The 26,326-nt window shown below is 38.2% G+C and overlaps 2 protein-coding genes across 2 annotated transcripts in view; both read right to left on the bottom strand.

Moving 5' to 3' along the window:
- Positions 1-2,649, bottom strand: part of HSPA4L (heat shock protein family A (Hsp70) member 4 like) — a 52,273-nt gene extending 49,624 nt beyond the window's left edge. Inside the window, exon 1 of the mRNA XM_078069208.1 lies at positions 2,262-2,649. Within this exon, the coding sequence (XP_077925334.1) occupies positions 2,262-2,368 (107 nt within the window). The 5' untranslated portion in view covers positions 2,369-2,649. The remainder of the gene's footprint in view (positions 1-2,261) is intronic.
- A 9,361-nt stretch (positions 2,650-12,010) lies between these two features.
- Positions 12,011-26,326, bottom strand: part of SLC25A31 (solute carrier family 25 member 31) — a 32,682-nt gene continuing 18,366 nt past the window's right edge. The window contains exons 4-6 of the mRNA XM_036079415.2: positions 24,118-24,272; positions 22,517-22,642; positions 12,011-12,245 (exon numbers count right to left, since the gene is read on the bottom strand). Of these exons, the coding sequence (XP_035935308.1) occupies positions 12,048-12,245; positions 22,517-22,642; positions 24,118-24,272 (479 nt within the window). The 3' untranslated portion in view covers positions 12,011-12,047. The remainder of the gene's footprint in view (positions 12,246-22,516; positions 22,643-24,117; positions 24,273-26,326) is intronic.

The following is a 26,326-nucleotide window of genomic DNA, read 5'->3' as shown; positions in this document are numbered from 1 at the left end:
GGCAGTGACTGGAACAGGGAAAAAAAGGTTTTGAAAGCTAGTTTATCTATATCATTAAATACTGTGGTGTATTAGAAAATTTACAGGTTCTCTAATAGTTATGCTTTTTGCAAGATATGTATTCAATAAACAAAGGTCCAGGGATCTGGAAAAGCTAGGTTTTCACTCAATAATTTAAGCTCCACAGAGCAAATACAGAGTTAAGAACAGACTACAGTCAAGTATTAGTTCAGTAACAATAGAAGATCCTGAGGTAAATAACAGTACACAGCCATGAAAAGAAGGGCAGAGGTGCTGATTCAAGCTAAGAATACTTCCACCTTAGCAATTTTCTGGTTTGGATTAGGTTCATTAAATCTAGGTATTAGTGACTCTTACACACTGATCAGAAATATATTAAATCTCAGCCATGTAGAATTAGCCAATGTGCCTAAGAATAGTAGCAAAGAGACTTCCAGAACATGAAAATAAGCAGCCTAATTTTTAAAGAACTCTCTGTAAGTCTGGCCAGGTTCTTTAAAGAGTCATGGCACTACTAAGACTTCTGAGCCGTAAATGTAGTATCTGTCTTACGGTTCTGGTTTCTGATCTTTTAGGATAAGGCTTTAAGGATTAGAGGAATGTCCATCCTATACCCCTCACTTTTTCTCCATGGGCTAAGTCCCTGAAGCCAGAGACTGCCCTCATTAACCTCTACTTTGCTGAAAGAGTACAATGGAATTACTGGTTCTTTTCTGGCAGCCCGTATCTGTTGTGGCTTAAAACAAGATCTTGCAGACATAAAGTCATAAAACAGCTCACAATTACTGCTTCAGCCTCTCATTGTGCACAAAGGCTGGAAAAAGCCGTAAAAGGAAGCAAAACTTGTAACAGTACTATGAAGATTAACTGATCTATGGTCATTTTTGAGAATTTAAACATGAAGAATTTCAAAAGAATATAATGTATATATCTAGAAAAACGTGGTATAAAATCTTCCAGAATATTCTTTGAAAGAAACCAAAGCACAGACTGCTTCAAGTAAGCTACTCTTCAACATCTCCTCGACATATTTTTAAATTATTCATAAAATCATAGTAATTTTATCATTTAAAGGCTTAGCTTAACACTGATCTTAAAATTAATCCATATTTATATAATTATATTTTGGGTCATCTTAAAGCGTCAAATCAAGATGTTTAGTTACTTTTCCACAGAAAGTAAGACGGGAACAGTTGGTTTGTTCACAAAATTACCAGTAACAGGAGCTGACAATAAAAGCCTAGTTTTTCATAGACCTGTCTTAATTATTCTTTGTCTAATTATTCTTTGCCAACAAACTTCGCAGACCAGAGAAACAATGGAACGTGTGGAAACATGTTTCCGTGACATAATGCCACTCCTAAGTCTTTCATTAAGTGTTCATAAACGAATCATTCCACAATCCTGTTTATACAGGACAGCCGCCTCTGATTCTTCTATTCATTCTGTAGACATTCGCTTTTGATAGGTTCTAGCTGCACCGCTTTCCATTAATGGACATACATTACCAATACAATACAGGAGGCCAACAACTCCCATCCCCGATTCCCTCCCTATTAATCCATCATTAATATACGCCACTAGAAACCAGTCCGATTACCTCGAATTTTCAAGGGCACTGGGGTAAAACCTCGAACACCTCAACAACTTATCAAAAAAAAAAAAAAAAAAAAAAGGCTTTCTGGGCCAGATGAACCTGCAGCTCATCTTCTGGTGTGTGCAGTCTAAGCTTTCATCTCTTACTTTTCTGAAAAGCTGTCACCCAGAGAGAGATGGGGGAAAGAAGGAAGGGCAGAAGGAAGAATTCTTTACTCAGCTAATGGGAGATACCCGCCCGCGGCCGATAATCCCACGCAAGCCCTGCTAGAGGTAACCAGACATCTTTTCAGAGATCTGTTCGGGATATCGAGGTGGTTCTGCACCACCCCCCGAAAACTAAAGCAGGCCCGCTGGGGAACAGAGGCCGGGGTGGTGATGTGGGCGTGAGTGGGTACAGAAAGGAGATGCGCCAACTATTAGAGTGAAGTCCCTCGTCCCTTAAGGAAAAGCAGCTTTGCAGTGAGACGAAGTCCGACTCCCACCTGGGCCCGCCAACCAGCGGTCTCCAGAGATTGCAGTTGATGGACTGCACCTGTCATCACAAGGTTCGGCGCGCAGAAGAAACCAGCCAGCAGGACCAACGCAGGGTCGGCAGAAAACGTTTGTTAGGGTCGGGGTTATGATCGAGCCAAGACACTTACGGGGTACACCTGTCGCTGTACTCATTGGCGATGGTCTCGATGCCGCCACTCCTTGCTACAGCGATGTAGCAGTTGAGAAAGCCGAGGTCAATGCCAACCACAGACATCCCGCCGCCCAATGGTCGGGGTGCTGGTGCTGAAGCCTCCTGTGCGGGAACCGCGTCCTTTTCTGAGCTGTTGCTCGAATAACTGTGACTCCTACGAGAAGCAAAGGAGAGATGACCCGAAGTCGCTACGCATTAAATCTAGGGCAGTGCGTCCGGGACCAGAGGAGGAAACAGAGGCCTCCAGCACCGCTGGCTCCGCCGCCTCGGTCTCTCGCCACTGCGGTTCGACCGCCTCCAACCGGCAGTTACAGAGGTCTGCGCCTGCGCGCTCGGCCGCCGGGGAGGTGCGCGAGCTGCCGCTCTGCGCCCGAGGCTGCTCCACGCCTCCACTTCGGCCGCTTCCGTCAGTACTCGGGCAACGGCTGCCCGAGAAGCTGAGGGTTCGAGAAAGATCTGGAAAATGGAGGAGGCTGAGCCAGCTGAGGGTGGGAGGGAGAAGGCGGAGCGGGGAGGATCAGGGAGGAGAGGACGCAAAGCGAAGGTAGTTTGCTCGCCATCGCGCGGCAGCTGGGAGAACTGCGAGTGGGTTAGGTGAGAGGCAGCCGGCCGGCCCCGCGCTTAGCCAACGTGTTTTGAAGCATCCCTTTTGGGTTGTTTGTGGCAACGAGAGGCACGCCTATCACAGCGGCTGGATACTGCCGAGGCTTGCCCGAAGTGGGACGCGCAGGCCGGCAGGGGCTGGCCTGCGCCCACTCCTCACTCTTTCCCGACGAAGGGCCACCCGCAGCCAGAGTACCCACCCGCCAGCCTCGCCGCCCCGAGGGGCCCATGTGCCGCCAGCCGGAGCGCTCGCAGTCTGACCGCGCGGTCCTGCCGCCCGCCCGCCGCGCCCGCCGCGCCCGGCTCTGTGAGGTGGCGCCCATTGTGCCGCATGGCGGCAGCCTCGCCTGCCTGCAGGGGCGCCGCCGCTCCCGGGGAAAGGAGTCCTTTTCATTGCGCTCGCGGCAGTCTTGTGTGAAAGCCAACGGAACAAATTTAAGGGTTTTGTTTTTCCTTACCAGGGTCTGAAATGCCAAAAAACAAACTTCTGCCAGGAAACAAGAGCACACTGACAACTTTCCTTTCATGTAACTTCCTTTACACCATTATAAAGATGCAGTCTCCTCCACTAACCCTTAGCTCTGAAAACCAGTTTTCCATAAAACTGATCTTAAGTCTTTCTGTCACTATGACACCAGGCAAGCCAGTGCATTGCTTCCAGACTGTGCCCTTTGATCCGCAGAAAAGGAGCCTAGTGTGGTCCAGTTATCTGCCTTCATTTGATCGTCGTCTGTTGTCTAGCAGAAATTTAAGCAAATTATAATTTACACTTACAAAGTTTGACTGTCTTGTTTCTCCTCGTTCACTTCTTCGTGGGTTTCCTGTTCCTTCTCTCCCAATTCTTCTTGTGTTTCCTGTTTCTTCTTACCCAATTGTTTGTGTGTTTCCTGTTTCCTATTTGTTTCCGTCTTGAAATAGATTTTTTTACTCCTCTCATTGTCCCTACTTGCTCTCTTCTTAAGAGAACTTAGACTTTTTACTACTATCAATGCTGCAACAGCTGCAGCAGCAAGTGTGACTACAGCCCCTGCTGCTGTTGCGATGAGTAACATGAAATCCATTTTCAAGGGTAATACTAAGGAAACTGGAAGGTATGGTGGTGTTTTGACTCTAGCATTTCTATATTAAAGAATCCCATCTCTCTCCCATGTCACGAGCACACAGGAAGCCGGGTAGCTCCTGGCTGACCCTGTGGTCCTCTTGGATGTGGCTAGACTGGGTGGAGGGGTCTCCCAGCAGGCAGTGCGTGAGCAGAGCAGGGATTGGGTACTGCCGCCCCCAGCAGAACCCTGGGCCCCCAGTCCTACTGGGCATCTCATGGCCTCCAGCTTTCCTCCTCAGGTGCCTCTTTAGCCATCATCCTTTTGAGCCTGCCACCATCTAGATTTTTTTCCAGAATTATCCTGAAACTCTCCTAGGACCATTTATTTATCCATGCTTTCTGTCTAAAATTTGAAGGTGTGAGAATGATTCTTCCATTGAAGAACACTTAAAATATTAGAGTAAAAAGAAACAGTTGAGGTCAGGAGCAAGGGGTTACCACCACATTCTTTACATAATTACGGGAGGAAATCATAGAATCTAGTGGCTAAAAGCATGACAAGCTGTGGGGTCACATAGACTTGAGTTGAATATGCTTTAAAAAATGCCTGTTGCTAGAATATAGGAATTATATTGATTTATTTACACTGATCCATGTATACAGCAACTGTGCTGTACTCTCATAAATTCTAGTATTTGTAGAGTTTCTTGAATTTTCTGTGTATAGAACAATATGGTCTGAGAAATAACTAATTTTTTCTTCATTTTTAATCCTTCTACTTCCCGTTTTTTGTTGCCTAAACTCTCTGATGTTGAATATGAGCAGTAATGATGAGCATCTTTGTCTTGTGCCTAACGTTAAATACTTCTGTGTTTATGATGTAAGAAACTAAAATTATCCTCTTTTCCTAGTTTGCTAAATTTTTCTCATAAGTGGACATTTTGAACTTAACAAATGTTATTTATCTATTGGTATGACCTTTTTCTTCTCCCTTAATCTATTAATGAGGTGAATATTAATAATTTTTCTAATATCTTTGTGTTCCTGGGATAAGCTAGTGAGGCCATGACATTCTGATTATTTTTAGATATATTGGATTTGGCTTGTGATTATTTTATTTAGAATGTTTGCATTTATATGTAAGATTAAATTTTCCTTTCTTTACTCATCTTGTTGATATCAGGATTATACTAGCCTCATAGAAGGTGAGAGGTTTCCTCTCTTTTTTCTTTTCTTTGACAAGGTTTTGGTAAAATAGGTCTGTAAACATCTTGACCTGGAATTTAGGAGATTGATGACCACTGGTTAAGTTTCGTTAGTGGTTATATTCTGTGTTTTCTATTATTTCTTGAATCAATATTGATTTATATTTTTATTGACAATTTACCATTTCATCTAAGCTTTCACATGTGTAGGCATAAAGTTGATTATTCACTTGTGAGTTTTGAAACTCTCTTCTGTAGTTATATATCCACTTTTTCATTCTTAGTATTATTTTAATCTTTTTGTTCTTGGTTCTTATTACTACTGCTTTGTTAGAAGAACCAGCTTTTGGTTTTCTTGCCTTCTTTATTACTTCTTTGTTTTCTATTTCATCTGCTCTTTATTATTTCCTTCTATATTTTTATGTTTACTTTGTTCTTTTCCTAATCTCCTGAGTTTAACACTTAGATCATTAGTTTTCAGTCTTTCTTGTTTTCTAATACGTATATTTGTAGCTACAAATTTCCTTCTAGATACCATTTTAGCTGAATCTCTATCTCAATTTTTGAACAACTGAGAAGAGTAGGCAATGGAGATAAAAATATCAGCATTATTACTGATAAAACTGGTATTATAGAAATGCATGTGTCTTATAGGCTTGGAATTATCACACCCCAGAATTAAGCAGACTTATCTATCTAGTTATAAAAAACACCTAGTTCCACATTGAGGCCTGTCCCTGTAAAAATCCAAGAAAGAATGGACCAGAATGTGTGTAGGCTCCCAAGATAAGTGAGACCAAGGCTAAATTATTCCCAAATTCACCAAGTTATGTCACTTTCCCCACCAAAAAGTCTTTTAGCCAGTGCTTATTTAGGTTTACCAATTTGTTTGTTGCTTATTTCATCCCACTCCTTCCTTCTGGGTTCAGTTTTCTTTCAGTAATTTTTTTTTTTTTAAGATTTTACTTATTTGAGAGAGAGAGTGAGTGAGAGAGAGCACAGGGAGAGGGAGAAGCAAGCTCCCCGCTGAGCAGGGTGCCCCTTGTGGGGCTTGATCCCGGGACTCCGGGATCATGACCCAAGCTGAAGGCAGACCCCCGACCAGTTGAGCCATCCAGGTGCCCCTCAGTAATTCTTTAAATAAAGGTCTCTGAATGGTGAACTGGTTTTTTGTTCTCTGAAAAATTTTTTCTTACCTTAATTTTTGAATAATAATTTAGCTGTGTGTAGAATTCTTGAAAGTTACCTTCCCTTATCTTTGGGCATCCATTACTAAATACTGTTCCTTTAAAAGTCATGAGTTTGTCTTTTTTTTTTTTTTTCTTCGATATTGGTAGCTTAATTATGATGTGTCTAGGTGTGGATTTCTAAAAATTTATTCAGAGACTTCTGTTAACCTGAGGCTGAATGGTTTTGGGTTTTTTTTTGTGTGTGTGTGTTCTTTTGGTTCTGGAGAAGTCTCAGACATTCCCTTGATTATCGTTTCTCACCCCTTCTTTCCAGTTTCTTTTGGATCTCCTATTAGAATGTGTAGATCTCTTTATTCTAACCTCTATGACTCTTAGCCTCTTTTTGTCATGTTTTTAATCTCAAGCACTCTACCAATTTTATTTTTTTAAGATTTTATTCATTTGACAGAGAGAGACACAGTGAGAGAGGGAACACAAGCAGGGGGAGTGGGAGAGGGAGAAGCAGGCCTCCAGCAGAGCAGGGAGCCCAATGTGGGGCTCGATCCCAGGACGCCGGGATCATGACCTGAGCCGAAGGCAGACGCTTAATGACTGAGCCACCCAGGTGCCCCAGCACTCTACCAATTTTAGATGTTCATTTTCAAACTTGTCTGTTCTTTCATACTGTACTGTTTTCATTATTTTTCCTTTAAAATATCTATTAATCATTTTAAACGTTCTAATTTTATAGTCTATCTTTTAGAGTATTTTTATCACATTTTTAGTTCTTGAGGGCTAATTCTGATTATCTACCAACTCTGCCACAACATACTTTCTTACTTCCTCATAAAATTTAAATATTTTGACCATAAATTCATCTTCACTAAGGCTACTTTTACTGTGGGATCTTTGTGTACCCTGGGTCATAGAAGTGTCCCAGAGATGTTTTATATTTGTCAGAACCCTGAGGAGTCTCACTGGTCCTAGAACAGTTTTAATTTTTCAGTTTGGAGTTCACATACCATGCATATAGTGTTTATGTATATATACAGTTGACCCTTGAACAACATGGATTTGAACTGCACAGGTCCACTTATATCTGGGTTTTTTTTTGGTTAACTACAGTACAGTACTATAAATATACTCTTCCTTATGATTCTCTCAGTAAGATTTTTTTTCTCTAGCTTTATTGTAAGAATACAGCATATAACATGAAAAATACTTGTTTATGTTATCGGTAAGGATTCTAGTCAACAGTAGGCTATTAAGTTTTTGGGAAATCAAAAATTATACATGGATTTTCGACTATGCAGGGGGTTGGCACCACTAGCTCCCATGTTTGTTCAGGGGTCAACTGTACTTTGTTCTGGCACAAGCCTAGGTGTTTTGATTTCTCAGAGATGACTTTTTTCCTACTCACTGCTTTGAGATGGTTGTCAATCCTCTTGTCTACTATGGTTTGGTGCCTCTTTTCCTAGTCTCTCTTCTTAAAAATAGGACTCTCTCACTCATATGTGGAATTTAAGAAACAAAACAGATGAACACAGGGGGGAAAACAGAGAGGCAAACCGTAAAAAAGACTCTTTAAATATAGAGAACAAACAGGATTGCTGGAGGGGAGGTGGGCAGGTGGATGGGTTAAATGGGTGGTGGGTATTAAAGAGGGCACTTGTGATAAGAACTGGGTGTTATATATAAGTGATGAATCCCTAAATTCTACTCTTGAAACTAATATTACACTGTATTTTAACTAGAATTTAAAAATTGAAACAAAAAAGAAAGCATATGGGAATAGCCATATGCTTAACTCTTCAAAAAAAAAAAAAAGAAAAAACACTCTTTCCAAGCTTTCAGTACACATGATGTGTTCAGTTTCAGTCCCCTTACCTTACCAGGGCCCAAGCTCATAATTCCTATCTCCATGAGGGTGTTGAAAGCACCCTTAAGGTCTGTATATGTTTCTGAATCCTCTGAGATGCTATACATTATTAGCTCCCAGCAACGTTCCTAGCCTTGAGTATCTTTGTTGCAGACGTCTGGTATTTCCCTTTTTATTTAAAAAAAAAAAACAAAACCAAAACCCTTTGGATATATTTTATCCAATATGTTCATTATGTTTGTGGGGAAGGGTATCTGTGTAAATTCAATCTGCCATATTGCCAGATATTTAGCTTATATACTTGCAGTAAATATTTGATCCAGAATCTCTACTTCCACTGGATTATTGCTGTAATTTGCTACCTGGTCTCTCTACATTGTCTTTTCCCTATTAACAGTGTCAAGCTGTCTTCTTAAAGCTTTGCTTTGACTTTGTTATTCACCTGTTCAACAAATTAGTGATGGTTCTTCACTGTGTAAATTCTTCACTCTGGCATTCAAAGCCTTTTACAGTTTGACCCACAATTTACTTTTCCGACTCTATTTCCTACCACTTTTCTATATCAACTGTTTTATCCTAGCCAGCTTGACCACTTACTGTTGTTCAAATATGACAAGTTTCTCCACCAAGTTCTTGTGCCACTGTCTTTCTCTGGGATATAACTCAAATTTTACATGCTTATTAAAATCTTCAATATTGTTTGAAGGTATCATGAGGCCTCCCAAGACTGCCTCAAGTTGACTTTGTTTCTTGCCTTTGCTACCACTTTGTACCTTTCTTTCTTATGATATTTTTCACATTCTGTTCTCCACCAGTTATTTGTTTTGTCTGTTTTACTAGATTATAACCTTTGCAAGATTATGAGGGCATGGAATGTACGTTTTTGTATACTTCAAAATTAGTCAAGGCGTTGAACTAAAGAGTATACAATAAATAGTTGTTAAATAACTAGAAAATTCACCCTAATAATAAATGGTATGGTAGAGATTTGCATTGAAGTCTAGAAGCTTCTGTGTTTGAAGGGCTAGAAATGGGACACCTGTCTGAAGGGAGGGATCCTATGAGGCAGGAAGAGCTCAGAGGAGGCAACTTTAGAATTATGCTTTAAAAAATGAGTAACTTTCAAGGTAGATAATGAAAAGGAAGGAGCTAATGGGCAGAAAGAAAAAAAGTACAGAAAAGATAAATGACATTGAAAAAGAAGGTCCAATGGCATCAAAAAGCATATTGTATTTGGGGGATCAGAAGTTACTGGTAAGCCTATAATGCCTAGAAGGACAGATATGATGTACAGCTGAAGTCTAGAGCTAGAACACAAAGGATATTGTATGCCACAGTAAGAATAAGAAGTCTTTCATTTATCCTGCAGGCTAGCCATTTACCTTTTCAAGAATGAAGACATATTTTTAATGTACAAAAAACTATGCCTCCCAAAGTAACTTTTTTTTTAAAAAAGATTTTATTTGACAGAGAGAGACACAGTGAGAGAGGGAACACAAGCAGGGGGAGTGGGAGAAGGAGAAGCAGGCTTCCCGCCGAGCAGGGAGCCCGGTGTGGGGCTCAATCCCAGGACCCTGGGACCATGACCTGAGCCAAAGGCAGACGCTTAACAACTGAGCCACCCAGGCGCCCCCAAGTAACTTCTTTTAAGCTTTTATTGAAATAGGATGTCCATGTACTACCATGAGTTCAAGAACATTTCAATACAATCCTGTATTTTGCTAATCCCCTAAGCTTGTACATATATGAACAAAATTGCTACATATACGTAAAATCCTACTTTAAAATTCAATTTTCATTTTTAATTGGCATATGGACTCCTAAATTACTTGCAAAAACTGCCCCTCAACCTCGCCCAATCCTGATGACCTACAAGTCAGGAAGTACTACTATATTTAGAACACTGAAATAGATGGAGACTGACATGATCAGATTGAGAGTTTAAAAAATACTTTGGTGGCAGTGTTAAGAATTGATTAGAGCAAGGTGAGAATGGATACAAAAGTGTCACCTAGGAGACTGTGGCAGATTACTAGCTGTCTTTCAAAATCTATTATTTTGTCTTGTACACATGGCTGCTCAAAGGCAGACTATATTTCCCATCCTCTTTATAACTAAGTATGGCCATGTGACTAAAGTCTCACCAATGTGTATATTCAACATGTGCAACTTCCACCTTGCCTGGTTAAAATCCCTTCCACCTGCTGTGATTTATTTTTCCCTTTTCCTGTCAGTGGGAACACAGATTAGCCAGAGACCCAACTTTGACTATGCAAATGAGTACAATGTTCTAGGACAAGGGTTCTTTACCGAGGGGGTCCCCATGTCCCTAAGGGATCCATAGACAGAATTAAGGGGAGTTGTCTTGAACTAACCTTTAACTAAAATTTAACATTTCTTTCAATTATGAATATAGACACAAATCCCAGTAGTATTTTTTAAATGATTTTATTTATTTATTTTGAGAGAGAGAGACACACACAAACACACACACAGTTTGAGTGGAGGGAGGGGCATAGAGAGAGAGAAGCTCAAGCAAACTCTGAGTGTGAAGCCTGACGCTGGGCTCCATCCCACAACCATGAGATCATGACCTGAGCCAAAATCAAGAGTTGGACACTTAACCTACTGAGCCACCCAGGCACTCCACAAATCACAGTAGTATTAATAGTATGTGATTTTTTCCCACCAATAGAAATCAGATATTTTCATACCACATTATAATTACTGGATATATATTATTATTTTGTTGTTGCTTTTTTGTCTTTTTTTTTTTTTCCCTAGCAAACCTTGCCGTGAGAAAACAATGTAAAATTCACCAAAACAGATGTATACTTATACTTTTGCCGCTGTGCACCAGGAAGTTCACCTACTCTATTTCTGCACATTCACAGCCTCCACAATCTCTCTATAGTTTATCCCCTCTAGCTTAACATTCCTTTACTCGCTAAAATGTTAAAATCTTGGGGATTTCAAATGTACTATCTTCTACAACATTTCTGAAAAACAAGACAGACTCTTGTATAAAACCTTGGAAACCCTGTTTTCTGTCTTTAAGTCAGTTCCAAATTCTGACAAAAAATTTGTTACTCTCTGCTTATTAATGAAGTTAGAATCAAGGAAAAAAAGCTCATATATAACAGTTTTAAACTTTATTATCAATACAGAGACACAAACTAATTCTCAAAGGTATATTTTTTGTTCCAAGATATATTCACATTAGCCAAATTTTATTTTAAAGATAAAAGCTGACACACCATTTTATATCTTTTCTTTTCCATCTACATGTTTATAGTGTCATAAAGTCATCAATTTTTTATGAACAGATCTAGAATCTGTGCTTATAACAGGTATATGATAAAATAAACTATACATAGTAATACCTGAGCTGTCTTAATAGAGATGTTGTAGAAGAAAGTTTACTTCTGCCCATAAATATGATGCCATCTCCTGATAAGCTTTTAAGAAATATTTGTCATATCATATGATTTTAAAAGATGAGAAGACAGTTATATTAAGAGAAGAGCATTTAAAAATAATATGCTTTCATTTCTTAGATTTTAGTATTATACATTTTAATTTTTCATCACAAAAGAAAAAGATTTTAAACTAATAGAAATAACACATACTACTTATAAGTCAAATGTCTCATTAAAGTTTGAGTCTAAGTAGGAAGGAAACCCACATTTATCTGATTTTTAGTATTTAAAATCCTTGAAAAAGCATATGCTTTATTGCAGAATTAAGATTCTAAAAAATATTGACAGTAATAACACTCTATCAAATTGTATACAAATGGCAGCTATATAATTTGTATGTTTAACAAGTTAAATACATGTATTTCTTAATCTGATGAACTATCTCCAATATCAATATTAAGGAATTCTTTAATTTTATCATATAGTACCAACACCAAAGCACCCCCTGTACCACGAAGGATATTGGAGAAGGCACCACGAAAAAATGCATTGATTCCCTCATGTTGGTATATCTTCACAAAGCAGTCTAAAGTTCCTTTATATTGCCGTTCAGTCTCACCACTCTATACAAAGGAAGACAAATAGTTTGCCATTATTTTAATATCTTTCATCTTAAGATAGATTTTTTTTCAGCACTAAGGACAGATAAAATTAACACTCTGTTGAATAAGTATGTTGCATTAATAGGCATATATTGAATATTGCACCCAGTGGTTGGAGAATACTCATACTTCTCTGGCCCACTTGAAAACTGATTATATATTAGGCTTAACAAATTTCAAAAAATGGTCATCACATACTATGATTTACCCTCTCACTACATTGCAATTAAGTGAGAAACTGACAGCAAAAAAGACAACTAGAAAACTATCAACTGTTTGGATACTAAGAAAAACACATCTTAGAAGATATTTAAAACCTAATAATAACCATGAAACTCCTTAACTAAATTTGTAAGATGCAGCGTGAGTGGTAACTTATAAGGAAATTAATGACTTTGAAATATTAGAAAGGAAAAGCTGAAAATTAATAAGCAACCTAACATTTTTAAACCTAAAGAAAGTTGAAATAAGAAAGTAGCCAGCAGAAATTATGGAATTAAGGAAATAGGAAATAAATACAACAGAAAGCATACAAAGTCAAAGTTAGTTATTTGAAATACAGTTTACTGACAAATTTCTAGAAACACTGTTTGAGGAAAAACGAGAAAAGTCTCCAAAATTATTAGAAACATCAAAGGTATCATCACTGCTGATGATCCAGAGATTAAGAAAAAGCAAGATGATATTACAAGCAACTTCATGAAACCTATTTTGAAAACTCAGAAGAAATGGACAAATTCCTAAAAAAGTATAATTTACCAACAGAATAAAAAATAAAACATTAGAATAATATATGAAATTCACTAAAGTAATCTAATCAGTTGTTGAAAATCCTCTTATAGAAAATTATGGGTCCAGATGGCTTTATATGTGATCCCTACTAAATATTCAATGAACATTTAATTCCAATCTTACAGAAGTTATTCTAGAGAAGAGAAAAAGTGGAAGACTCCCCCATATATTTTATAAGGTTGGTATAACCTTGATACCAAAATTAGACTAGGACAATACAGGAAGGAAAAATTACAAACCAAAGTCAATGAAACAATGCAAAACTTCTGAACAAAAACTAGCAAATCAAACACAGCTAAAAATATAAAATACAATATATAATGACCAAGCTGGGTTTATACTAGACATATACGGTTGGTTTAGCTCTGGAAAACAGATTAATGTAATATATTAACATATGAAAAAAGAAAAATGAAATCATCTCAACAGATACAGAAAAATGAAATTATCTCAACAGATACAGAAAATCATCTCAACAGATATAGAATTACCAATCATGATTAAAAACTGTTGTAACCCGGGAGGGGGGAAAGATGGCGGAGGAGTAGGGGACCCTATCTCAACTGGTCCCTGGAATTGAGCTGGATATCCACCAGACCACTCTGAGCACCCACGAAACCAGCCTGAGATGTAAGAAGATCTGGATCTCTACAAACAATATCGCAGGCGATTGGTTTTGAGGTACTAAGCAGGGAGCCATGATTCCGTGGGCAGATTATCGGAGGATAAACGGCAGCGGGAGGGTGCCTGGCCCTGGGGATCCTACACCGCCGGTGAGGGACAGCCTCGCGCACTGGGGACAGGGCACAGACTTGCAGACCGGTAGCAGCGGGGAAAGGACTCTAGGGCAGCCCCCGGGGCGGAAACCTGGAGCAGCGGGGTCGGCTGGGTGCGAACTGGGAGCAGCTGGCAGTTTTAGAAGCACAAAGGGCAGAGACGTGCCCCAACCTGGAGGCAGGACTGGGAGCACTGCGGAGGGGTGCACAACGCAGGACGCTGCAGTTTATAGCAGCACGGATAGAAACGGAGACAGTGTGGCCTGGAGAGCTCACTGAAGAACAGACTGCGGTCTTTCTGCTCTGAGGCAGAGGGTTGGAAACGGTCTCTTCTGCTCTGACTCGCGGAAGAGACGCAGAAAGCCGCCAGGGAAAGCCGCCAAAGAACAAAAGCCCCAAAAACTGATTCCCGCTGAGCCCATCCCCCGCCACAGGGGGGCAGGGCAACTCCGCCCAAACAGGGTTGCCTGAGTAACAGCGTGGCAGGCCCCTCCCGCAGAAGACAGGCTGGGAAAACAAGAGGCCAGCAACCCTAAGGTCCCAAGAAAACAGGTGCATCTTGCTTGGGTTCTGGTCAATAATTTGGACTCTACACATTCCCTCAAACACCCATCAACAGAATGACTAGGAGGAGGAGCCCCCAAAATAGAAAAGACTCAGAGATTATGACTTATGCTGCAGATTTACAAATGGATGCAGATATAACCAAGATGTCGGAGATGGAATTCAGGCTAGCAATTGTGAAGACAATGGCTAGAATGGAGAAATCAATTAATGGCAACATAGAGTCTCTAAGGGCAGAAATGAAAGCTGAATTGGCAGACCTTAAAAATGCTATCAATGAGATCCAATCCAATCTAGATAATCTAACAGCTAGGGTAACTGAGGCAGAAGAACGAATAAGCAACCTGGAGGACAATATAATAGATAAAAAGGGAAAAGAGGAGGCCAGGGAAAAACAACTCAGAATCCATGAAAATAGAATCAGAGAAATAAGTGACACCATGAAGCATTCCAATGTCAGAATAATTGGAATCCCGGAGGGAGTGGAGAGAGAGAGAGGACTAGAAGATGTATTTGAGCAAATCGTAGCTGAGAACTTCCCTAATCTGGGGAATGAAACAAACATTCGAGTCCTAGAGGCAGAGAGGACCCCTCCCAAGATCAAGGAAAACAGGCCAACACCACGGCATGTAATAGTAAAACTCGCAAATCTTAGAACCAAGGAAACCATCTTAAGGGCAGTTAGGGGGAAGAGATTCCTTACGTACAGAGAGAGGAACATCAGAATAACGTCAGACCTATCCACAGAGACCTGGCAAGCCAGAAAGGGCTGGCAAGACATATTCAGGGTACTAAATGAGAAGAACATGCAGCCAAGAATACTTTATCCGGCAAGGCTTTCATTTAGAATGGATGGAGAGATGCAGAGCTTCCACGACCGGCAGAAGCTGAAAGAATATGTGACCACTAAGCCGGCCCTGCAAGAAATATTAAGGGGGGTTCTATAAAAGGAGAAAGACCCCAAGAGTGATCTACAACAGAAATTTACAGGGACAATCTATAAAAACAACATCTTCACAGGCAACATGATGACAATTAATTCATATCTTTCAATAATCACTCTCAACGTGAATGGCCTAAACGCTCCCATAAAACGGCACAGGGTTGCAGATTGGATAAAAAGACAGGACTCATCCATATGCTGTCTACAAGAGACTCATTTTGAACCTAAAGATACATCCAGACTGAAAGTGAAGGGATGGAGATCCATCTTCCATGCCAGCGGACCTCAAAAGAAAGCTGGGGTAGCAATTCTTATATCAGACAAATTAGATTTTAAACTAAAGTCTGTAATAAGAGACACAGAAGGACACTATATCATTCTTAAAGGGTCCATCCAACAAGAAGATCTAACAATTGTAAATATCTATGCCCCCAACATGGGAGCAGCCATCTACATCAGCCAACTGTTAACCAAAATAAAGAGTCATATTGATAACAATACGTTAATTGTAGGAGACCTCAATACTCCACTCTCAGCAATGGACAGATCATCTAAGCAGAAAATCAACAAGGAAACAAGAGTTTTGAATGATACATTGGACCAGATGGACCTCATATTTACAGAACATTCCACCCTAAAACAACAGAATACTCATTCTTCTCGAGTGCTCATGGAACTTTCTCCAGAATAGACCATATACTGGGTCACAAATCAGGTCTCAACTGATACCAAAAGACTGAGATTATTCCCTGCATATTCTCAGACCACAATGCTCTAAAACTGGAACTCAATCACAAGAAAAAATTTGGCAGAAATTCAGACACTTGGAAGCTAAAGACCACTCTGCTCAAGAATGTTTGGGTCAACCAGGAAATCAAAGAAGAACTTAAACAATTCATGGAAATCAATGAGAATGAAAACACATTGGTCCAAAACCTATGGGATACTGCAAAGGCGGTCCTAAGGGGGAAATACATAGCCATCCAAGCCTCACTCAAAAAAATAGAAAAATCCCGAATTCACCAACTAACTCTACACCTTAAAGAACTAGAGAAAAAGCAAAAAACGACGGCTAAGCCATGCACTAGAAGAGAAATAATTAAAATTAGAGCAGAAATCAATGAATTAGAAACCAGAAATACAGTAGATCAGATCAACGAAACTAGAAGTTGGTTCTTTGAAAGAATTAATAAGATCGATAAACAACTGGCCAGACTTATCCAAAAGAAAAGAGAAAGGACCCAAATTAATAAAATTATGAATGAAAGGGGAGAGATCACGACTAACACCAAGGAAATATAAACAATTATTAGAAATTATTATCAACTATATGCCAATAAATTGAGCAATCTGGATGAAATGGAGGCCTTCCTGGAAACCTATAAGCTGCCAAGACTGAAACAGGAAGAAACTGACAACCTGAATAGGCCAATAACCAGTAACGAGATTGAAGCAGTGATCAAAAACCTCCCAAAAAACAAGAGTCCAGGGCCTGATGGATTCCCTGGGGAATTCTACCAAACATTCAAAGAAGAAATAATACCTATTCTACTGAAGCTGTTTCAAAAAATAGAAACAGAAGGAAAACTTCCAAACTCATTCTATGAGGCCAGCATTACCTTAATCCCCAAACCAGGCAAAGACCCCATCAAAAAGGAGAATTTCAGACCGATATCCCCGATGAATATGGATTCCAAAATCCTCAACAAAATCCTAGCTAATAGGATCCAACAATACATTAAAAGGATCATCCACCATGACCAAGTGGGATTTATCCCCGGGATGCAAGGGTGGTTCAACATTCACAAATCAATCAATGTGATAGAATACATTAATAAGAGGAGGGAGAAGAACCATATGGTCCTCTTAATTGATGCAGAAAAAGCATTTGACAAAATACAACATCCTTTCCTGATTAAAACTCTCCAGAGTATAGGGATAGAGGGAACATTCCTCAAGTTCATAAAATCCATCTATGAAAAACCCACAGCGAATATCATCCTCACTGGGGAAAAGCTGAGAGCCTTTACCTTAAGATCAGGAACACGTCAAGGATGCCCACTCTCGCCACTATTGTTCAACATAGTACTAGAAGTCCTAGCAACAGCAATCAGACAACAAAAAGAAATAAAAGGTATTCAAATTGGCAAAGAAGAAGTCAAACTCTCTTTTCCCAGACAACATGAGACTTTATATGGAAAACCCAAAAGACTCCACCCCCAAATTACTAGAACTCATCCAGCAATTCAGTAATGTGGCAGGATACAAAATCAATGCACAGAAATCAGTTGCTTTCTTATACACTAACAACGCAACTGTAGAAAGAGAAATTAGAGAAACGATTCCATTTACAATAGCACCAAAAACCATAAGATACCTCGGAATAAACCTAACCAAAGAGGTAAAGGATCTATCCTCTAGGAACTACAAAACACTCATGAAAGAAATTGAAGAAGACACAAAAAGATGGAAAAATATTCCATGCTCATGGATCAGAAGAATAAACATTGTTAAAATGTCTATGCTACCCAGAGCAATCTATACCTTCAATGCCATCCCGATCAAAATTCCAATGACATTTTTCAAAGTGCTGGAACAAACAATCCTAAAATTTGTATGGAATCAGAAAAGACCCCGAGTCGCCAAGGAAATGTTGAAAAAGAAAAACAAAGCTGGGGGCATCACATTGCCCGATTTCAAGCTATATTACAAAGCTGTGATCACCAAGACAGCATGGTACTGGCACAAAAACAGACATATAGACCAATGGAACAGAATAGAGAGCCCAGATATGGACCCTCAACTCCATGGTCAAATAATCTTTGACAAAGCAGGAAAAAACATGCAATGGAAAAAAGACAGTCTCTTCAATAAATGGTGCTGGGAAAATTGGACAGCCACATGCAGAAGAATGAAACTCAACCATTCTCTAACACCATTCACAAAGATAAACTCAAAGTGAATGAAAGACCTCAATGTGAGACAGGAATCCATCAAAATCCTAGAGGAGAACACAGGCAGTAACCTCTTTGACATCGCCCACAGCAACTTCTTTCAAGATACACCTCTAAAAGCTAGTGAAACAAAAGCAAAAATGAACTTTTGGGACTTCATCAAGATAAAAAGCTTCTGCACAGCAAAGGAAACAGTTAACAAAACAAAGAGGCAACCCACAGAATGGGACAAGATATTTGCAAATGACACTACAGATAAAGGGCTGGTATCCAAGATCTATAAAGAACTTCTCAAACTCAACACCCAAAAAACAAATAATCAAGTCAAAAAGTGGGCAGAAGATATGAAGACACTTCTCTGAAGAAGATATACAAATGGCTAACAGACACATAAAAAATGTTCATCATCATTGGCCATCATGGAAATCCAAATCAAAACCACATTGAGATACCACCTTACACCAGTTAGAATGGCAAAAATGGACAGGGAAAGAAACAACAAATGTTGGAGAGGTTGTGGAGAAAGGGGAACCCTCTTACACTGTTGGTGGGAATGCAAGTTGGTACAGCCACTTTGGAAAACAGTGTGGAGGTGCCTCAAAAATTTAAAAATAGAGCTACCCTATGACCCAGCAATTGCACTCCTGGGTATTTACCCCAAAGACACAGATGTAGTGAAAAGAAGGGCCATATGCACCCCAATGTTCATAGCAGCAATGTCCACAATAGCCAAACTGTGGAAAGAGCCGAGATGCCCTTCAACAGATGAATGGATAAAGAAGATGTGATCCATATATATAATGGAATATTACTCAGCCATCAGAAAAGATGAATACCCAACTTTTACATCAATATGGGTGGGACTGGAGGAGATTATGCTAAGTGAAATAAGTCAAGCAGAGAAAGTCAATTATCATATGGTTTCATTTATTTGTGGAACATAAGGAATAACATGGAAGACATTAGGAGAAGGAAGGGAAAAATGGGGAGGGGGAATTGGAGGGAGAGATGAACCATGAGAGACTATGGACTCTGAGAAACAAACAGGGTTTTAGAGGGGAGGGGGGATTGGTTAGCCCGGTGATGGGTATTAAGGAGGGCACGTACTGCATGGAGCACTGGGTGTTATACGAAAACAATGGATCGTGGATCACCACATCAAAAACCAATGATGTATTGTATGGTGACTAACATAACATAATAAAAAAAAAATAATAATAATAAAAACTGTTGTAACCCAAAACAGAAAGGAACAGCCATAATATGATGAAGGATAACTACAAAAACCCCACAGCTAACATTAATTTATGTAACTTTGGAGGTATTCCTATAAGATTAGCAAAAAAGACATGTTAATTATTACTTCTTTTTTTTTTTTAATTTATTTATTTGACAGTGAGATAGAGAGCACAAGTAGGCAGAGCGGCAGGCAGAGGGAAAGGCAGAAGCAGGCTCTCTGCTGAGCAGGGAGCCCGATGCGGGGCTCGATCCCAGGACCCTGGGATCATGACCTGAGCTGAAGGCAGCCGCTTAACCAACTGAGCCACCCAGGTGCCCCTAATTATTACTTCTTTAATAACACTGAATCAGAGGTCTCAGTGCAGAAAGGCAAGAAAAGGAAATAAAAGGTACAAGAATTGATAAGAAAGGGGAAGAAACCTAGCATTAATCACAGATTATATACCTGTGTGTGTAAAACAACAACAAAAAAAACCCCACACAACTTCAGAGTGTACATACAGATTAGCGTTTGTAATAGGGTTTAACAAAGTTGTTGGATATAAAATGAAAATACAAAAATTAAAGTACTATTATGGGGTTGCATTGTGTCTCCCCAGAATTCATATATTGAAGTCCCAATCCCCAATACCTCAGAATGTTACTATATTTGGAGACAGGTTATGTATGTATGTATGTATTTATAATGTATTATTTGTTTCAGGGGTACAGGTCTGTGATTCATCAGTCTTACATAATACCTAGGGCTCATTACAACCCCTACCCTCCCCAATGTCCATCACCCAGTTACCACCCCACTCCCCTCCGACCCTCAGTTTGTTTCCTATGATTAAGAGTCTCTTATGGTTTGTCTCCCTTTCTGGTTTTGTCTTGTTTCATTTTTTCCTCTCTTCCCCTATGATCCTCTGCCTTGTTTCTTAAATTTGCATAAATATCAGTGAGATCATCTAATAATTGTCTTTCTCTGATTGACTTATTTCACTTAGCATAATACCCTCTAGTTCCATCCACGTTGTTGTAAATGGCAAGATTTCATTTTTTGATGGCTGCGTAATATTCCATTTTATATATATATATACACCACATCTTCTTTATCCATTCATCAGACAGCATCTTTACAAAGGTAATTAAGATTAAATGAGCTTGTTAGGGTAGGCCCTAATCCAATTTGGCTATCTTTATAAGAAGAGAAACAGAAAAAGGACCATGGGAAGACACAAGGAGAAAGACAGCTATGTACAAGCCAAGGAGAGAAGCCATCAGAAGAAATCAACCCTGCTGGACACCTTGACTCAGACTTCTAGCCTCTAGAACTGTGAGAAAAAAATTTCTGTTGCTGAGGCCACCCAGTCTCTGGTGCTTTGTTTATGGCAGTCCTAGTAACACACACATATATCTAAAACCCCATACACTCAAAATTTTTTAAAAATTATTTTGATAGTAAGTTGCAGATTATCATGTTCCTTACCTTTAAACACTTCCGTGTGAATTTTCTAAAAATAAGAATATTTTCTTGCAAACCCAAAGTACAGTTAGCAAAATCAGAAAATGTAACATCAATACAGTATCGTTTACCTAATCCACAGCCTGTATATAAATTAATTTTCCATTTAAAAAGGTTTTTCAATGTATTAAACTAGAGCTACATATAGATCAAGAGGAAACACACACGTAAAAGGAGTAACTTTAAAAATAGTCTATTAGTGAATAATAATATGTACATTTTACCTTTTCAGGTGGCCTACAGGGTTCTCCCAGGACCAATTTGTAGACATAAAATGAGGATGAGGATAATGATAGTAACTACACCTCACAGCACTGTTTTGAGAATTAAGTGAGTTAAACTGCAAAATGCTTAGGACAATATCTGGAACACAATAAGCATTATATAACTATTCTAGCTTTCTGGCCTCATTATTTTATTTTCAATTGCCCTCATGAACCTTATCATCTAGGTATACTGAACTACTGCTACTCCTTAAGCCATACCTCTACGTATGTTTTTTCCCCTCTGCTTAGAATGTTCTCTCACTATCTGGAGGAAAAAAATCTATTTACAGAGATTTAGCTCTCCAAGGGGCTACATCTGATCACTTTAAGCATTTAGGTATCCTTCTTCTATTGCATTCCTGGAACCTATGCACATTTCTATTTACACCATTAACTGTATGCATTCAATGCTATGCTATGAATTTGGAAACAGGTTCTACCTTATTTTATTTGTGTTGCTGTAATTTAGCATAGATTAGGCATTCAAATATTTGCTGAATAAATGAATGTAACAAGTAACATCAATGAAGACTGTACCAAAATTTTGATTTGGAGATTTATATTTATTTATGTATTTATTTTTAGGGATTTTATTTATTTGAGAGAGAGAAAGCATGGAGGAGGGGCAGAGGGAGAGAGAGAGAGAGTCTTAAGCCCAACACAGAGCTCAAGCTCACGACCCTGAGGCCATGACCTGAGCAGAAATGAAGAGTCAGACGCTTAACCGACTGTGCCACCCAGGGGCCCCAGAGATTTATACTTAGAGCACACATCATTTTAAACAAGTTTTCATCCTTGGAGTTAAAAATTATTTACTTTTATTAAAACGTATTACAACAAATAATGACATATGTCAGTGGCTTGTGACAGGGTTTATTCTACTTAACCTAATATTCATTTAGGATAGACATACTCATCCAATCCCTGCCACCCCTCTCCACCTTTCAAACAATATGGTACAGGAGTGGAAGGCATTTCTATTCTAATAACAGAAGAGGAAGAAACTTTTGCTGGATGATGGCTGTTTTGGGATAGGAAAGGATATAAGACAGAGCACATCATGCATTTATTTTAGTAAGTAAAACAGATGACCTGCCTTTCAGCCAAAATTTCTCTAAAATTTGAATAAATTATATTTGAATATCAAAGATACTGGAAAACTCAATTAAACTCACAAATAATAATATAAAATACCTGCATCATCATGCGTCTTCTAACTGTGTCAAAGGGATAAGAGAGAATTCCAGAGCATGTGGTCACAACTTGAGCAATGAAAAAGGAGACAAGAAATGGGGTTTCCTTTGGTTTTGGTAATAAGCCCTAGAAAAGAAAAACATGTCAAGTAACCATCTAAATTTCCCAAATATCTTAAATTCTGAAGTCAAAGTATAACTTCCTATAATGAAAGAGGGTTCAATTATACTTAAAATGCAATAAAACACAGTTGGACTTAATGTGGAAAGATTAAAATAGTATCAGGAGATGAATAAGAAAGAAATATGCCACACATGGCTTTACTTTAAAAGCATACCTGTAAAAAGAAAGCATACTTGCTATTACCAGAGATTTGTTATTAATGGGAAACACTAGGGGAGATAGCTGCCAGTGACCAAAAAAGTTTTTAGCTTTCTTCACGGAGTTGAAAAAAAATTAAATGCCTGACATTTATCATCAATAGGTATTTGATAAGCATCTTTAAAGCTCTAAGCTAGTGAAGAAACACTCCTAAATTTCATAACTACTACAGGTGATAATAGAGAAAAACAGAGGGAGAGCATACATAAAGTTTTCCATGACTAAATAAACATACATAAGAACTTGTTAATTTCCATTAACTTAATCTGTCTAAAAAATACACAAGAAACTGAAAGGAACATGTCCAGACCACAATAAAAATGACCTTCAATTACATTTATACTAATGAGGGAAGGCCAAGACAATATGTAAAACATATAAAATTTCCCTCAAGTTTTAATCTTATTTATAAACAACACTAGTATTAATTTCACTCCTTCCTCTTGGAAGTGACTGAGAGCATGGGATTTTTGTTTGCCACTTAACACAAATTGCTTAACTATTCCTAGGTTGTTTATCTTTAAAAAGGGAGATATTAAAAGCTATCCTAGGTTATTGCAGGGACTTAACAAAGTTCCTAGAACTAAGTAGTAACTCAAAATATGGTAGCCATTATTACAATCTTCCTCTTTCCTACTTTATGGAAATGCTATTAAAATCTGAAATGAAAAGACAAATTGCAGAACAACCTGGAGAATACAATACAGAATCTAACAGTACCCAATAGATAACTGAGCTGTAGTAGCATTTATTACATTTAACTAATTAGTTATGCCTTGCCTACTTTCTAAAATGATGAGATAGTAAGCTGATTATCTGCATGTAAGAAAGTGATAATAAAATGAATGTAAAATCAGAAAAACTGTTAGAAGATGCCTTTCTATATGCTAAAGATTTGATTTGATTATGATGTAAGCCTAATTAGCATGTTTTCTATTTGCAACATGATGTATAGTGAGTCTTTCAGTTGCAAACAGCACAAAAACTTAATGTTTGGGTTTATGCTTTATATCTAAAGTCAGATCCATAATAGAGTTATAATTCAATAAGGTTATGGCAAAGTCACAATTAAACAGGATTCTATGTCTCTTATTTCATCATTTATTTTGATTTCTATAATTAAAAGCAAAAGTTCATATCTGCTGAACAAACTACTAATTAAAACAATAAAAAGAAACAAACCATGTATTTAATATATATCAGTTAAAGCCCCAAATTACCTTAACTGTGTCATATGCTCCAAAATAGGAGGCTCGGTACACAATGATACCCTGAACTGAAACACCAAATCCTTGGTACAAACCAACAATTCCATCTGATTTTGCTATTTTTATAATACAGTCACCTAAACCCTTGAATTGTCGCTCTTCAGGACCTAAAATAAAGCCATTTAAAACGTATTAGCAACATTATATATCAGATAAACACTTTAATCAAAGTAAATTAATCTTACAGATTTAAAATATCTGAAACTGCCATTTAGAAATTTTTCTAATAAAAAAGGACACAAATCAAAATCCTCCCATTTCTTTAAAGAGAATTAAATAGTACCTTAAAAGATTCAAATAGTACCTTAAAAGATTTTCACTGAAAATATTAATCTTATAAAAACAATCTAATTCAAGGAATTTGACTGGCTTAAAACATTTCAATAAAATTACCAGAAGCTACTAATTGGAGTTCAGAAAATGGGAATGAAAAATTCTGTGACTTGTTTCAGTTGAAAGGCAGAAAGACAGATACAGTAAAAAGACAAAGTTAAAAACTAGCAACTTTAAGGATCATTAACATTTTAGATGAGTTATCATATTTTTCTAGTGTTTGCTGGTTTCGATTTTATTTTCCCTTCACCTAGAACTCTTTGACAATATTTTAAAAATATTGTATGTAGAATATAGTTTTCAAAATAAACTAAATTCTCCCAATTCTGAGAGAATAGAAAATTACAGAACTGAACTAAAAACAAGATATAGGAGTTTTTGTCACTTTCTTAACAATAACAAGAATATTTGAACTGCCAGTTATACATGTTAGATGGAACTCATTATTTACATCTTTGCTCAAACTGCTACCCTTTCTGAGGCATTTTCTCTAATCACTCATCTAAAATTGATGTCACTCCCTGCTCCTAAATATCTTTGCATGTCATTTATTGCTAAATGACAGTATATTTTGGTCATTCATTTTTTTATTACTTGTGTCTTCCCCTAAACCATAAGGTACATGAGCATGAGCTCCATATTTTATATGGGGTGTCTATGTGTATGTCTCTCATCTTATATCTGAGGCAGGGCCTGGGTCCCAGCAAGCACTCATTAAGTATTTGTTGAATAAATCTCTGCTTTCTTAAGAAATTCCACTAAAATGGTAATAAAAGAACAAAACAGGTTTAAAGCCATATAGGCAAGAACAGTACATGGCACAGAATGAAATCCACAAATTTTAGCAAGATGGAAAGCAGATGGAGGAGTGGTAAGTCAGAGCAGAAAAAAGCTGAAACCTACGTTCTTGCAGAAGGAAAAGCAAGCCATCTTACCCCAATAACCTCAGAAAGACTTAGAAATTAGAGGAAATAAGTATTGTTCTTACGGTGAAAGCAAAGTAGCATCTGGATGCTCAAAACCTCATCCTTGAGCAGCCAAGTGACTTACTCCTCTGCCATCCTCAGAACTGAACACAAGGCTCCAGACTGAAAGGGGCCAATTGAGTTACTTCCACAATTGCTGAAAAAAGCCTCACAAGATTTATCATTGTGAAATGTCAAGACCATCAGGGACATAAAGTAATTAAAAAGAAAAAAAGTCATACACAAAAGGATTAGCAGTTAGGAGATCAGTTTCTTAAGAGCAATATTAGAACAAGAATCAAGAGAAATGCTTTCAAAATTGTGAAACAAAGTAACTCTGAAGTAGAATTTTACATATGGCCAAATAGTAAATAAAAGGGTAAAACAGAGACATTTTTAGACATGCAAGATCTCAATGTATCTCCTATCCACTCTTCTCAAAAAGCTTAGAAAGCTATTAAAGAATATAATCTACCAAAACAAGAATATAACAAAAACACAGGAAGATGTGATAAATAAAATAAGGAAGGAGAGAGGAAAAGGGAATCTCTAGGATGAGAGCTGTACATGTAACCTAGAGAGGAGCCATAGTTGAATACGGAATAACAGGAATAAGTTCATGGAGGGATAGAAGAGGTGGCTCTCTAGGAAAAAACTAGAAGTAAGTTACAAGAAGTCTTTGTATTTGCTCTTTTGTTACTACAGTGTTGGCCTTCCCCTTCCTTCTTTTGAGGGAAAAGAAAAACGTAGTAATCTTTAGGCCCAAGACTCTACCATTTGGTTGAGGGTAAGATTTTTAGAATGTATTTCAAGCTGTCATTATAGCATAACTACAATAAATAATGCTTCACTCAAAACACGAA

This window comes from Halichoerus grypus, chromosome 3, assembly GCF_964656455.1.
Source record: "Halichoerus grypus chromosome 3, mHalGry1.hap1.1, whole genome shotgun sequence".
Taxonomy (NCBI): domain Eukaryota; kingdom Metazoa; phylum Chordata; class Mammalia; order Carnivora; family Phocidae; genus Halichoerus; species Halichoerus grypus.
Note: the sequence above shows the minus strand (reverse complement) of the source record. Positions and strands in the feature narration are given on the sequence as shown.